Source organism: Electrona antarctica (genome assembly GCF_951216825.1).
Source record: "Electrona antarctica genome assembly, chromosome: 18".
Classification (NCBI taxonomy): domain Eukaryota; kingdom Metazoa; phylum Chordata; class Actinopteri; order Myctophiformes; family Myctophidae; genus Electrona; species Electrona antarctica.
The window spans coordinates 34,812,601-34,826,568 of NC_136799.1; the positions used below are offsets into that span (position 1 = coordinate 34,812,601).

Below are 13,968 nucleotides of genomic sequence, written 5' to 3' on the forward strand. Positions count from 1 at the left end.
ATGTGCACATCCATTATACTGATGTGCACATGCATTATACTGATGTGCACATCCATTATACTGCCGTGTGTTGCATGGTGGGAATTGAGCAAGGGGACATGTCTCTATATACTATGGAGAGTTTGGGGCGGGCCGTTAGCCGTACAGTGAGCAGGGGGACATGTCTCTATATACTATGGAGAGTTTGGGGCGGGCCGTACAGTGTAGTACTGCATACTGTAAACAACCGGCAGGATGACTTCACTTCTCAGAACAACAGCGATAACGTCAGACACGAAGAGTCTCGCCGAAGCAGGGCCAAATCAACACCCTCAGAGTGTATTTTGATACACACCATTGTCCCGTTTAGCATAGCATGCGGGTGTGATTTAGCGTGACCTGTGGAATGTGTTAAGGTCGGAGGATCGCTTTTGAATGTCAAGCCCCAGAATGAAAGCGAGGACAGGACCCTCGCAGAGCTACGGGCACACAGAGGGAGGGAGAGAATGAGAGAGAGAGAGAGAGTGGGAGGGGAGATAGAAGAGGCGGAGGTAAAGTGAGTAGGTGGGATAAGAAGGGAGCCATATGCTCTTGCTCTCCCATGCTGGTGAGCTTCATGTGGTCCAGAAACCAGCCAGCCCTGTGGCTAATCCCCCCAGCATGGTGGCATACAAACATTAATTTCCCACATTAATTGCTAGGAGGTTCAACACCAACATACAGTTGGAGGCCATCGATATTGTCCTTTTCTTTTTGCTGAGGTTTGCGTGATCTGCGCAAAAGGACAGTTAACCCATTTTGGGCGGGAACCCCTTTTGGTGTTTTAAACATTGTTATAATTTAGCTATTGAAAAATAGCAGATCTACAAGCTCATAGCGCGCCACCGAGTGGCGCGCTACGAGCTTGTAGGTCTGCTATTTTTGAAAAATCGTGAAAATATGTATTTCAGAAAACTGGAGGATTTAGAAGGATTTTTTAAAATTTTGAGGTCAGGCCTAAATGGGTCAAATGATAAGGGACAATATCGGTGGCACCCAACTGTACAGCAGCCACCAGGTCCACCAATCAGTGTTTCATTAGTAACCTTTTCTACGATTGTTTGGGATATGAAACCGTAACAGCCGCTATTTATTTACAACGTATCTCTGGTCTGTCGTGGTTTATAGATTAAGTACAGCGTGTTCTCTCATAAGCTTAGGTCATGCTCTAAGTACAAAGAATATACTGTATCTTCTCTTGTTTACTTTTACACTATGAACACTCTAGAGACATCTCAGGTCATTTGGGACTGGTCTAAAACAAAACAGCGTTTAGCCATGTTTTGACATACATAATCCTAGAGGATCTGAGGCTTGACAGCTTATAAATCCAGGCTCAAAATGTTAATGATCTGCACAGACGTTTATAGAATGTCCAGCCCACTTTATGCTTTATTTTTAGACCCTTTTCCTTGTTGTTGTTGTTGTTGTTGTTGTTTCTATTTTATTTATTTTTACTTATTATTCTTTCTTATTTCTCACATTGTGTTCCCTTTTCCTCTTTGTCTGCCCACGTCTGTGCGTTTCAGGTGAAAGTAATGATGTGTTTCTGCGTTTCAGGTGAAAGTGATGATGCGTATCTGCCCGTCCCTGGAGGCTCCAGACACTTCAGAGTCTCAGTCCTTCCTGAAGGTGGACAGCAGGAAGAAGCAGGTGACGCTTTACGACCCTGCGTCCAGCCCGCACTCCAGCTCAGGACAGAGGAGATCTGCCACTGTGGCCGTCCCAAAGATATTCGCCTTTGACGCTGTGTTTACCCCGGATGCCTCACAAGTAAGGCCATTGGGGGACGTGTGTGTGTGTGTGTGTGTGTGTGTGTGTGTGTGTGTGTGTGTGTGTGTGTGTGTGTGTGTGTGTGTGTGTGTGTGTGTGTGTGTGTGTGTGTGTGTGTGTGTGTGTGTGTGTGTGTGTGTGTGTGTGTGTTAGGGAAGCCATTAACCTCTCAAGGGCAAAGGGACGTCTTTATGCTGGTAGGGTGCGGCCGGAGGCTTATAGAAGAAATGCCAGTCTTGGGTCGGGGGGGCATTCTTCCCTGTGTGGGCCCAACAGCTGGGCCTTTTAAGTCTGGGGAATGGTTTGAATTCAGTCCACATATATCTAACCTCTCCTTTCACAGAACAGCTATATGTAACCTCCACTCACCACTGCTCAAAACAGCCATGCAACTAAGATCAAAGACCACATGTTTACTTAAAATGGCAATCCATAGTGTCTCACTACTGATAATCAATCCATAGTGTCTCACTACTGATAATCAATCCATAGTGTCTCACTACTGATAATCATACACTAAAAGTGCTCAATGTCTTCCACAGTAATGTAAATTAATGCAACTTAGTGATCTTTATTTGGGTCAGCCTGGTGATGCACATTTCTGTGATTGAATAAAATGCTAGAAAATGTGAACATTTGACACATTAAAATGTATTAAAACATAAAAATTCAACGACAAAGTGTTGAATTGAAGTGTTTCATTGAATGTCAAGTGTTGCACACTTGTCGTCTTCACAAACTGAGCAGCACTAGTTCACAGAGTGGAACTGAACAGCATCTCCAGTCTCCACAGTGGGGAGAGCTTTATAGATTCTATCAGATCTTCTTCTCTATCAGTAAGCTGCTGATAGCTTTAGTCTGGATGTTGCTCCAGTGGTGGCATGGCAAGACTACCAGAATACGCCACTGGGAGGTCTAACAGTAACAGTAATAGCTCTTGTTTGCGTTGTGATGTATGGTGAAGAGACCTCCGCTGTAGAAGCCTTGCCCCAGAGGACCCATGCTGAAACACATTGTAAAGAATGAGCTGCACATTGCAATATTCTCTGGACACGCACGCACGCACGCACGCACGCACGCACGCACGCACGCACGCACGCACGCACGCACGCACACGATAATATAAGATGATACGATGAGATGGCCTTTATTTATCCCTGAGACGAACAGCAGCAGCAATTCTGAGAGACAAAGTAATAATAAGTAATGGTCCAATAGCAATTATTTTACAGATTTAAGTGGTTAAAATTCAACAAAATGTCCTACACTGTAAATAACTGACTGCTTAGGGGCCATGTTTATATTGTATGTTTTCTGAAAGCTGATTTGTGTTTTTGTGTTTTCCGCAGGCTGAGGTGTGCTCAGGGACAGTGGCAGAGGTTATCCAATCCGTGGTGAACGGTGCGGACGGCTGCATCTTCTGCTTCGGCCATGTCAAGCTCGGTAAGCTCCTCCACTGCCGACAGATTAGACCACAGCCTTTGTTAGCCAAGGAAAACTCTCAGCGGCCCATTGTTAGCTGCACTCGACAGCCACAATTGACTTAGCAGTGCACTGAAGTGAGCAGAGGAAAAGGGAATGTTGAAGGAGAACAGGGTCGTGCGGTGAGTCGGGGGGCCGCAGCGGGGAGGGGGGGGGGGTTCTGCATCAAGGCTACAGGGCTCGGTATGAAATTAAAATCATAGTAATTGACCTGGCCACATTCTTGGTCCGAAGGGCTGGTTCTGTTTCTAACTGCGGTTCCCATCGGCTATAATCCTCCACGGAATGGCTCTGTATGGAATATAGCTCTGTGCTTCACCTTTTGATTTTTGTATTTGCCATTTACCAGAAATATCACCCGAGAACCACTACAGCCACAATTGGTTGCTTCTTTTTTTTTCTCATCCAAATTTTGTTATACGCCTCAACACACCGACACATTTCATATATCTGTCAACTCGCTCGCTGCCTATTAATTTTGGTTTGAGGTGGAAATCGAGCTTCAGCTTGTTAACCTTCTTTAAAATGCGAGCCAACATTTCCCCCTTTCTCTTGTGTATCTCCAGGCAAAACGTACACCATGATTGGCAACGACTGCTCCACTCAGAGCCTCGGCATTGTGCCCTGTGCCATTTCCTGGCTCTTTAAGCTCATCAACGAGCGCAAGGAAAAGACAGGCACGCGCTTCTCTGTCCGCGTGTCCGCGGTGGAAATCTGTGGCAAGGACGAGGAGTTGAAAGACTTGCTGTCGGAGGTGTCGTCCGGCAGCCTACAGGACGGCCAGTCCCCTGGAATCTACCTGAGAGAAGACCCCATCTGTGGCACTCAGGTGAGGGCATGTGGAAGGGCGAAGGCGCTTGATGTGTTTTGCTCTCTCCCTCTCTTTGTTCTCTGATCCTCTGTGGTATATATTAGAGGTCCTGTGCATTGATCTGATCCTCGCTATAGGATCTACCTAGTCTTGCCCATCCAACCCTCAGCTTCTGTGTTGTCTTTCATGTCCCAGGTCTTTCGCATTTGCACTCTGTAGTCCAGCTTCCTCTGTCCGTCCTACCGACCCCCATACATTTCCACCCAAAAAAACATCTGTGGTATTGATGCCTCTGTCCCTACCTTTGTATTGACTCCGCTGTCAGCATCCGTCAGCATCCATTACAACCTGTGTGTGATTGCTGGCCCTCTGCGACACAATGAAAGCAATATTGGGATGGTGGAGGATGGTAGGTTTGAAAGGCACTGACAGGTGTTGCCGTCAGATGTTGTTGTTTTGGGGTATCCGTGTGGACTGTGACTTCAAAGGCTCCACACCCCTGCGAGGCTCCTTGCTTCTCTTCCTCTTAGCAACCATGCACACCCCTCCTCCTTCTCCCTGCTCCTCTTCCTCACCCCCCCCTCCCCTCTCTCTCTCCTCTTTCTGTATCCTGCCATCACCACATCCGTGGAAAGGGAAATACCCCTGCCTCCTGCTCCTCCATTACCTCTCCTAATCCCCCTCTCTCTCTCTCCGTGTGCATATCTGCTGCTCTAATTGCCCCCGAGACCCAATCAAAACGGGCGAGAGACGCTGTGCCTGGGTCCAATTAACGGCCTCTCCCTTCCCTTTCTGTCTCTTCTCTTGCACCCCTCTCACGTCACCCCTTCTGTTTTCACACCCTGACCTCACCCTTCCACTTCCTCCTTCCTCCTCCTCCTCCTCCTCCTCCTCTCAGCTCCAGAACCAGAGCGAGCTGCGCGCCCCCACGGCCGAGAAGGCAGCATTCTTCCTGGACGCTGCCATCGCAGCCCGCAGCACCAGCAGGCCCGACGCAGACGAGGACGAGCGCCGCAACTCCCACATGCTGTTCACGCTGCACATCTACCAGTACCGAATGGAGAAGAGCGGCAAGGGAGGAAGTGAGCACTGCCGTTGCATTACTACGAACACCGACGACACCCAGTGTTGCTTTAACCCATTCAGGGCGGGAACCCCTTTTGGTGTTTCAAGCATTGTGTTATACTTTAGCTATTGAAAAATAGCAGATCTACAAGCTCATAGCGCGCCACCGAGTGGCGCGCTACGAGCTTGTAGGTCTGCTATTTTCTGCTAAAATCGTGAAAATGTGGCGCAAATCTTTGAATATGTATTCTTTCAGAGCGAACGTTTTTAACTCAAATCTTTGCTTCTGGGGGGTCACTGGAACAACATATTTTCAGATGGGGTACGGCGGTCAATTACATATATTTTTGGGGGTCCTTGACATGAAAATGTTTGAGAACTACTGGTCCTCATGGGTTAACCACCTATTTGATATAGTATAAAATAGTAAAAATTATACAATACTTATACAACGATGTTGTATCCCCCTAATCGCTATTGTTATTTAGCATTTCATTAACTCTCACACACACACAACACCAACATACAGTAGTCATGACAATCACACTGCGGAATTTGCCAAAAGGGACATTCACTGATCCAGAGCAGAGGAGCACTCCACGATCAGCTAATCACAAAGCTAATCAATTAGACAATCCAAATGACTTACAGTGCTTTGACAACGATCCCGCTATTAGTCATTAGTGGTCGTGTTAATTTGCTAATTATAGCTAGTATATTCTGTACAGGTGACCCTCCTGTCAGACTGAGAGTATTCATATGCTGGCTAGGCAGTGGGAGACTGCAGCATACATCTGAATGAATAATCAGCCCACTCGCTTATTTTGTTGTTTGTGGCTGGATTTGCTGCAGCCTCGGTAAGAAGGAAACTTCTTTGTATTCAGATGTTGTGCTTGCTGGCAAAGCGCAGATGTGGGGCGTCGAAGTGCTCAATTTCTAAGTCTTACTGACAGGAGTTTAATGGATTGCCACTGCCGCCTTCTGCGGAACTCTTAATTTCCTACAACAGTCATGTGAAATAGCATATCAGTCATCTACATACATAACAATGTGCAGCCCTGCTGTGGTACCAATGCATTTTACTGCCCTTCTTTTTGCCCTACAGGGATTGTTTTTTCTTACACTGCGTTCCCTCATCACTCACATACGTGTGATGGCCCGTTGTTTTATTTTCATGATTTAACGGATCTCTCTTGGTACTCTGACGTATATACCTGTGGTGGGCGTACGCCAGTCTGGTTCCAATTTGAATCACTTCAGACTGGTAGCGTTACTCATGTATAAATCACATGGGCATAACAGTCACCAGTCTGGACTGGGCTGGGCTCAGCCACTGCTGTCATCCTGGTGCAGTACAGATGACTTCAGAGAGGGAGTGTCTGTGCCGATATCTAAGCTCACCTGCATCTGTTGTCTGTCATTGTGTCTGTCAGTGTCAGGAGGAAGAAGCCGGCTACATCTCATAGATCTGGGAAGCTGCGAGAAGGTGCTCAGTAAAAGCAGGGACGGTGGCGGAGGCCAATGCCTGTCTCTTAACGCGCTGGGAAACGTCATCATGGCTTTAGCCAATGGAGCCAAGCACGTACCTTACAGGTAAGAAAATCAGCGGGTCTTCAGAGTGTCTTCTCTGTTTTAGCTTTGAACACAGTGTTAATTTAACTCTGAGAGTGTAGAATCGATGCTCACGGCTACAGAGTCAAATGCAGTGAAGCCGAGTCCAATTGTAATTAAAATGTTTCAGACAAGTTAGTTCATGTGCTCTGCAGGTTTGCTCTTTGACGGCATACTGCAGTATTTTACAGTATATGTTCATGGTTCAATTGAGTACTCATGAAGCAAATGGCCTTCTTAGCAATGGTATAAGATATCCTCATGTTTAATTTGCCAATTGAAATGACACTGAAACATAGTGCCATTTACTGACGATCATCAATGTGTGAATGTACCATTTAGGGACAGCAAACTGACGATGTTACTGAGGGAGTCACTGGGGAACATCAACTGCAGAACCACCATGATTGCCCACATCTCGGATTCTTCTGCCAACTACGCTGATTCACTCACCACCATCCAGCTGGCATCCCGCATCCACCGCATGAGAAAGAAGAAATCCAAGGTTTGTGTTTCCACAACTTGATATTGGCTACTTTTACTGATGTATTAAAAGGCATGCAACACTAGTAGTCATTTTTCACACAATGTACAATTAAAGACACAATGTTGAATGAAAGATATAATGTCATTGTATGTTGTATTAAATGTCCTATCAAGTGTTATTATTAACAATGTTAATGTGCATGAGGAGATTAATCGTTAATTACATTTGTTAAATGGCATTTTAAATGACAAGTCGTAGTTATGGCCAAGGTGGTCAAGGTTATTCCTCCTGTAAATTCAGAACCATTAAATACATGAATGTATGAATGCTTCTGCTAATGGAAGGTTGTTAGTACAGTAATTTAGAGCTACTTTTTCACAGCTCTTCCACACATAATCATGTAATCAATACCGCTGCCTAGGGATGTGTGTAATGCATTCCTTCGGATTAGGGAAATACTATATGCTCCAGATAATTAGGTTGAATGACAGCCTGTATTCGTTTCGTATTGGTCCCAGGCATGATTAAAATGCAGTTCACATAGAACTATTCATATTATTGACATTAATTTCTGTGTGGCTATCGATGTGCACTTTTAACCTTTAGATATCTATCGACTGGTAATTTCAGAGGAATTTATATTTGCCTTGTGATTGATTGCTCACTGAATTAAGTGAAGTGAAGACAAATTCATTTAGTTAAAAGGGCTTAAATAATACAATTGTAGCATTAATATTTTAATTCTTATCGAATCATATTACTGCTATACCTTTATGTGATGCATTTCCAACCCTAGAAGGACTAAATGTTCTTCCATCTCCGCAGTATGCATCCAGTTCATCTGGAGGGGAGAGTTCCTGTGAAGAAGGGAGGATCCGCCGGCCGCCCCACCTCAGACCCTTCCACCCGAGGACCGTGGCCCTGGACCCGGACCTACCCTCTCTGCTCAGTGACCCAGAATACTCTTCTAGCAGTGAGCAATCCTGCGACACTGTCATCTATGTGGGGCCGGGGGGAGCTGCAATCTCAGACAGGGAGCTTAGTGACAATGAAGGCCCCCCTGCCTTCGTGCCAATCATCCCATCTCTGAACAAGAAGAGGACTTCAAAAGATGGCCCTATGGACAGAGACCATGGGTTCTTCAAGTGCAACACGTTTGCTGAGCTGCAGGAGAGATTGGAGTGTATCGATGGCAGTGAAGCGCCCAGTGCTTTTGTTGGAGAGGGCAAGGGAAGCCAGGCTAGCCCCAAGATAGAAAAAACTATAGAGGGCCAAGGCGCTGCTTCGCCAAAGACTGTAGCCAACGCCTCCTCCTCCCAGGAAAGCATATCACCTAAACCATCTCCTAAGTCTGTTGTTTCTCAGCCGTCCGGCAGCCCTCACACTAACTCCAATTTGGACCTTGCTAAGAGGCCATGTGTAGCTGCAGAAAGGGTGCCATCAGAGAGCACTCCGAGCGTATGTAGAACCAGCGCTGACGGTGAGAAGCTCTTGGTGCCAGAAACCCGGGCAAGTCCAAACAAGCCAGCTGCCTCCGCAGCTCTTAACTCTGAGCCTGTGGTGAGGGAGAAGGTCTACTTTAACAAAAAGCTGCTGCCGAAGCCAGCCCCGCCTCCACTGCAGCAGAAAGACTCTTCCAAGGGAAATGAAGACAACGAGGAAAGGTCTACCACCAGAATGCCCCCGGTCGGAATGAGCCATCAAACCACAAAGCGAGTTGATCCTCTGAATTCCCCTCTGTTCAGAGCTCCGGTGGAGGTGTGCCAGGTGCGCTCCATGTTGAGGGAGAGGTGCATGGACCGGGACATCTTAAGAGCCACGGTCACCCTGCAGCAACCTGTGGAGCTGAATGGAGAGGATGAGCTGGTGTTCACGGTGGTGGAGGAGCTTTCTATCGGGAGCTTCATAGGCAAGGGCCGACCCTCGAGCATTATCAGCTTCAACAGTGACTGCTCCCTCCAGGCGCTGGCTTCTGGGTCCCGCCCCGTCAGCATCATCAGCAGCATCAATGATGAATATGATGCGTACACGTCGGCTGTCGGAGGTTCCGAAATAAACATTGAGCTGGTCACTACTCCCCAGGAGGAAGCGATGGTCTGTATGGGAAGCAGGGGGTCTTCGATCAGCTCTTGGCTGAGCGAGGTTAGCGTGTGCACTTTGGAAAGTGAAGGGGCTCATTCTGCAGATGTTTTCCTCCCGCAGGCTAAACACATGGGTCCAGATAGCACATTTTACCTAGATTCCCTGGGTATGTTCCATTGTGAACCATCACCTAGAGATGCCAAGAACTCCTTGAATGACAGTGGCTTTAGTTTCTCTGAATTAGACAGTGACAGTGCCGCTTCAAGCAAACTGTCCTTGTCAAAATGCCCCCCATCTCCCGAATCAGCCAAAGGATCCCTCAGATTCACCTCTAAAATAACTAAAGCTCACTCTGTAGGATCCTCACAACCTTCACAGGGCCCCTCTATAGTCCACTCCAGTCTTCCCAGGAAAGTAAAACCTACCTCATCTCCCTCCCATAGTAGCAGCAGCAGTAGTAGAGAGACACAGAGACAGGAACCCAGGCAGGATGATCCATGGCATCGCATGGACAACCACTCAGAACCTCAGCTGTCTGACCCCAGCAACACCAGCAAGCTCCTCAAAAGCAACCCCAGTGGCATTCCCACCCGCAAAACGTCTATCAACAGCAACAGTGTACCTCGCCCACCTAAGGTACAGGGCTCTACCTCATCCCAAAGGGTGGTTGACGGCTGCGAGAAGTCAACCAGTAAGAAAGCGGATCCCCCCAGCAAGATGCCTCAGCTGAGGAGAGGTGCCACCACCCTGGGAACAGTGCCTGTCATCCACGAGTCCAAGGGAAACCAGGACATCACCGCATCCACCAGTAGTCTTAAGTTCTCCTCTCTGGGGAAAAGCAACAAGGCTAACATGGCCAAAGGCAGCATGATCCCTAAGCCTGGCTGTACCTCCCCTCCACCTCCTCCAGTGAGAAAGTCCAGTTTAGACCAGAAGAACAAGACCCTGCTGCCCCAAAGTGCCTTAAAGTTAACATACGGTGAGGCAGGGAAAGCCTCTGGGGTGAGGACTGCCATGTCTGAGGATGAGCTAGAGGTGCGTTATAGAGGAGACTCCAACAGCTTCAAAACCTCAAGCCTCAAATCTGATAGCCTCTCTGCCAAAGTTACCTCCAGCTTGAAGGCCAGGGGAGCCAGAGGTGAAGCTGGGCTGCATTATAGCAGTCAGATGTCACTGGAGAGATGTGACAGTCTGTCCCAGTTAGGTTCCAGGCCTGTTCTCAGTAGGGAGAACAGCGGGGCAAGTCTGGGCAGCAACAGCAGCAGCAAGTCCAGTAGGTCCATTCCTAGATTTGGTGTTCCAAACTCATCGAGCTCCCCCATTGCCACCTCTCCACCATCCCCATGTGGAGTCCCAGGAAACACTGGGAAACCCGGTCAGGTAAAAGCTAGCTCGAACCCCCGGACAATAGGAACAATCAATGGGAATAAGGCTCGCTCACTGTCTGCTAGCAACTCTAAGGGCCTCAGCTCCTCAACCAAGTCTCTAGCAGCCCCAGTTACCAGGAACGCCAATGCCAACCTGCCCCCATCTGGAAGGACTGCAACACCTCGCACCACCACCACCGCTGTCAGCAGCAAGCCTGGTAGGGGAACTATCATGGGGACCAAGCAGGCTATGAGGGCGGCTAACAGCCGAGTGAGCGAGCTGGTGTCAGGCAGCACATCAGGCAAACACACGAGAAGTTCAGGAGACTCAGACAGTGGTAATGACAGCGGGGTGAATGTGGGCGATGACAAATCTCCCACAGCCATGCTGCCCTCTCCATATAGTAAGATCACAGCACCCAGGCGGCCTCAGCGCTACAGCAGTGGCCATGGAAGTGACAACAGCAGTGTGCTGAGTGGGGAGCTTCCTCCAGCTATGGGTCGTACAGCGCTTTTCTACCACAGTGGTGGCAGCAGTGGCTATGAGAGCATGATCCGTGACAGCGAGGCCACAGGGAGCGCTTCCTCTGCCCACGACTCCATGAGCGAAAGCGGCATGTCCTCGTCTGGCAGGACGAGAACCTCCAAGGCTCCCAAGAAGAGATCAAATGGTGAGAATCAAGTGCTTGTATAAATTTAAATATATTAAACAAAGTTTGGCATAATTGATAAAAAATAGTATATCTGAAATTGCAGGTAAATCGGTTTGTTGGAGGAACATTCAGGCAAAATCTACAATACAAGATCTATCACATATCTAACCCAGGCCATTTTCCATAGATAGGACACTATCCCTTATATTTGTATTCTATTGAACTTTCCCCCCTTATTGAATCAGCAGTATGCATTATTCATGAATACATAAGAAAATGGTAATGAATGCTTCAATAAAAGCTGACTATATGATGATCAAATAAGATGAATTGAACATGAGTAGTAGTGACCGAGTTCTACGTCTCTGTAGCCTTACAGTATGTGTGTAACCTTTTGCATTCCTGTGTGTTAAACCAACCTTCCCAATTCACGTTTGCTGTACGGTAGAGATACAAAAAAGAAAGCACTGAAAGACTTAAATATGTAAATACCACAACACAGGCAGTCTGTATAGAGCCTAGCAGATATTGTTGTGTGATTTCCACAGTATTTGAAGTGTCTGTTTGTCTGTGTGTGGGGTCATGTAGGCTTCCAGAGACGACGGCTTATTCCAGCACCGATGCCAGACACCTCGTCACTGGGGAAGAAAGTGGGCACCACAGGCCAGTGGGTGGACTTGCCCCCTATGTCTGGGACGCTGAAGGAGCCTTTTGAGATCAAGGTGTACGAGATCGATGATGTAGAGCGTCTCCAGAGGCGGCGACAGGAGGAATCTGCAGAGGTGAGCAGAGGGTCATGCGTGATTTGTTCTACACAACGACGCATCTGGCTGAACTTATTTTCGGTCCTGTAAAGGTCTGGGTCACAGTGTCTTGTGCGTGCTCCTTAGCGATCTCGAGCCTCAGCAATGTTTTGCATGTGCGACACTGATCCCATACGTGCTCCGAATGTGCCACATCGAGTCACATTGTGGGAAGGACTTAGCTCACTCCTTCCCAGCTTCTTATTAAAGAGCAAGACAGAAATATGTCGTCTCAGACATCTGACCTTCAGTCTGCCCAGTGTCTGTGAGCAGACTCCTAGAGCTTGGTATTATACCAGGCCTCCTCAGGAATGTGAAGAGGCGAGGAGGCAATTACTGTCTGGGGTTAATTGGTTTAGATATGAGTGATGACTGGGGCTCGCTGGTGGTAGTGATGGTTATGGGTTTGGAAAGAGGCACAGAGAAAGATATTTGAGAGAGAAGAAAGAGAGACAGAGAGAGAGAGAGAGAGAGAGAGAGAGAGAGAGAGAGAGAGAGAGAGAGAGATAGAGAGAGATAGAGAGAGAGAGCACAAGAAGAATGGCAAAGAGTGGTCAAAGAATGTGTGATGAACACAAGCCATCCAGCCCCCACTCTGGCTTGCTGATCACTGTTTACGACTGACTCCTCTTCCATGGGTCATTAACTGCTTCCACAAGTTGGACAGACAGAGCCAGACAGGGATTTGTTAGGAGAAGACGTTAAATCAGCTGGATGGAGGTTTGATTTAGTTTCAATTAGGGAAAGATGATCTTCAATTTGTCTCTCCCAGCCTTTCTGGCTGAACGGCAAATAATGAACAGCCTCTACTAACTGTTCCAGGGAGAGTATTTGTTTGAATCTGTTGTACATGCATCATACCGTACCTTGTTTTATTGTGTGTATTCTTATATTCATATTTTATATGTATAATTATTCACAATGTCAGTTAATTTGAGAGTATTAAATGTAATCCTCCATTTAGTTTAATATTGGTGTACATTATGTTAACTTATTTCACACTGTTTTTAACCCCCCTCCTCTTCCCCTTTCTTGTCTTCAGCAACCATTTCAGGATGTTGAAAAGGTATGTTATTCTTTTCACAGTGTCTGAGACAGGTTCTGTAATGGGAGTTAAGAGTTTAGTTTGTAGATGGAAGTACGTACATTGTTTTAGTTGACTATAATCTGTTGTAAGACTGAGCCTCACTGTAAGAGGAAACAGACATTCTTACATTACAATACCTGGAAAATTGCCACAAAATAATGTTAATAGTACAGTATACACCACTTCTCTGTATATCCTCCCATTCTTTAAAAAGTATCTGACATTGAAAGAAAAGATAGCTAACCAAACATAAATGAATCATTGGTATATATTTAGTGGTATAAGAAACTCAAAATAGTATATTGAGTGGCTGGGGCCACTCAATATATCTTTCTGCAGGACTACAAATTGTTCTAGTTAAGTTTCTTCATTCACATAGTTTTCAGTCCATTTACAGATAGATGTTGCCGAACTTGCCGTGAATGTAATTTCATTTTTTGGTGTTATTGTAACCTTCACAGTATTCAGTTGTTATTCTCCTCTTTCCCACAGGGTCTGCAGTACTTTAACAGTAAGCTCAAGGTGCTGGAGAGAAGGCAACAGCAAGTGAAGGACTTGAGACTAAAGCATGATGCATTGTGGGAGGAGCTGGAGGATACTAAGGTCCGACTAATGATGGATCCCAGGAAGTGGATAGGAGAGTGTAAGTAGCCGTTGAATGCATCCCATGGCATTGACAACAGTCACAATTGGCCATTTTGCTCTTATGTTACATGAATATGCCATGTG

At 46.8% G+C, this 13,968-nt stretch overlaps 1 protein-coding gene across 1 annotated transcript in view; it reads left to right on the plus strand.

The window, feature by feature from the left end:
• kif26ab (kinesin family member 26Ab) overlaps positions 1-13,968 on the plus strand; it is an 83,348-nt gene that overhangs the window by 66,735 nt on the left and 2,645 nt on the right. Inside the window, exons 6-15 of the mRNA XM_079527502.1 lie at positions 1,579-1,791; positions 3,141-3,234; positions 3,840-4,102; positions 4,983-5,166; positions 6,583-6,742; positions 7,103-7,265; positions 8,073-11,367; positions 11,938-12,131; positions 13,195-13,218; positions 13,732-13,882. Of these exons, the coding sequence (XP_079383628.1) occupies positions 1,579-1,791; positions 3,141-3,234; positions 3,840-4,102; positions 4,983-5,166; positions 6,583-6,742; positions 7,103-7,265; positions 8,073-11,367; positions 11,938-12,131; positions 13,195-13,218; positions 13,732-13,882 (4,741 nt within the window). The remainder of the gene's footprint in view (positions 1-1,578; positions 1,792-3,140; positions 3,235-3,839; positions 4,103-4,982; positions 5,167-6,582; positions 6,743-7,102; positions 7,266-8,072; positions 11,368-11,937; positions 12,132-13,194; positions 13,219-13,731; positions 13,883-13,968) is intronic.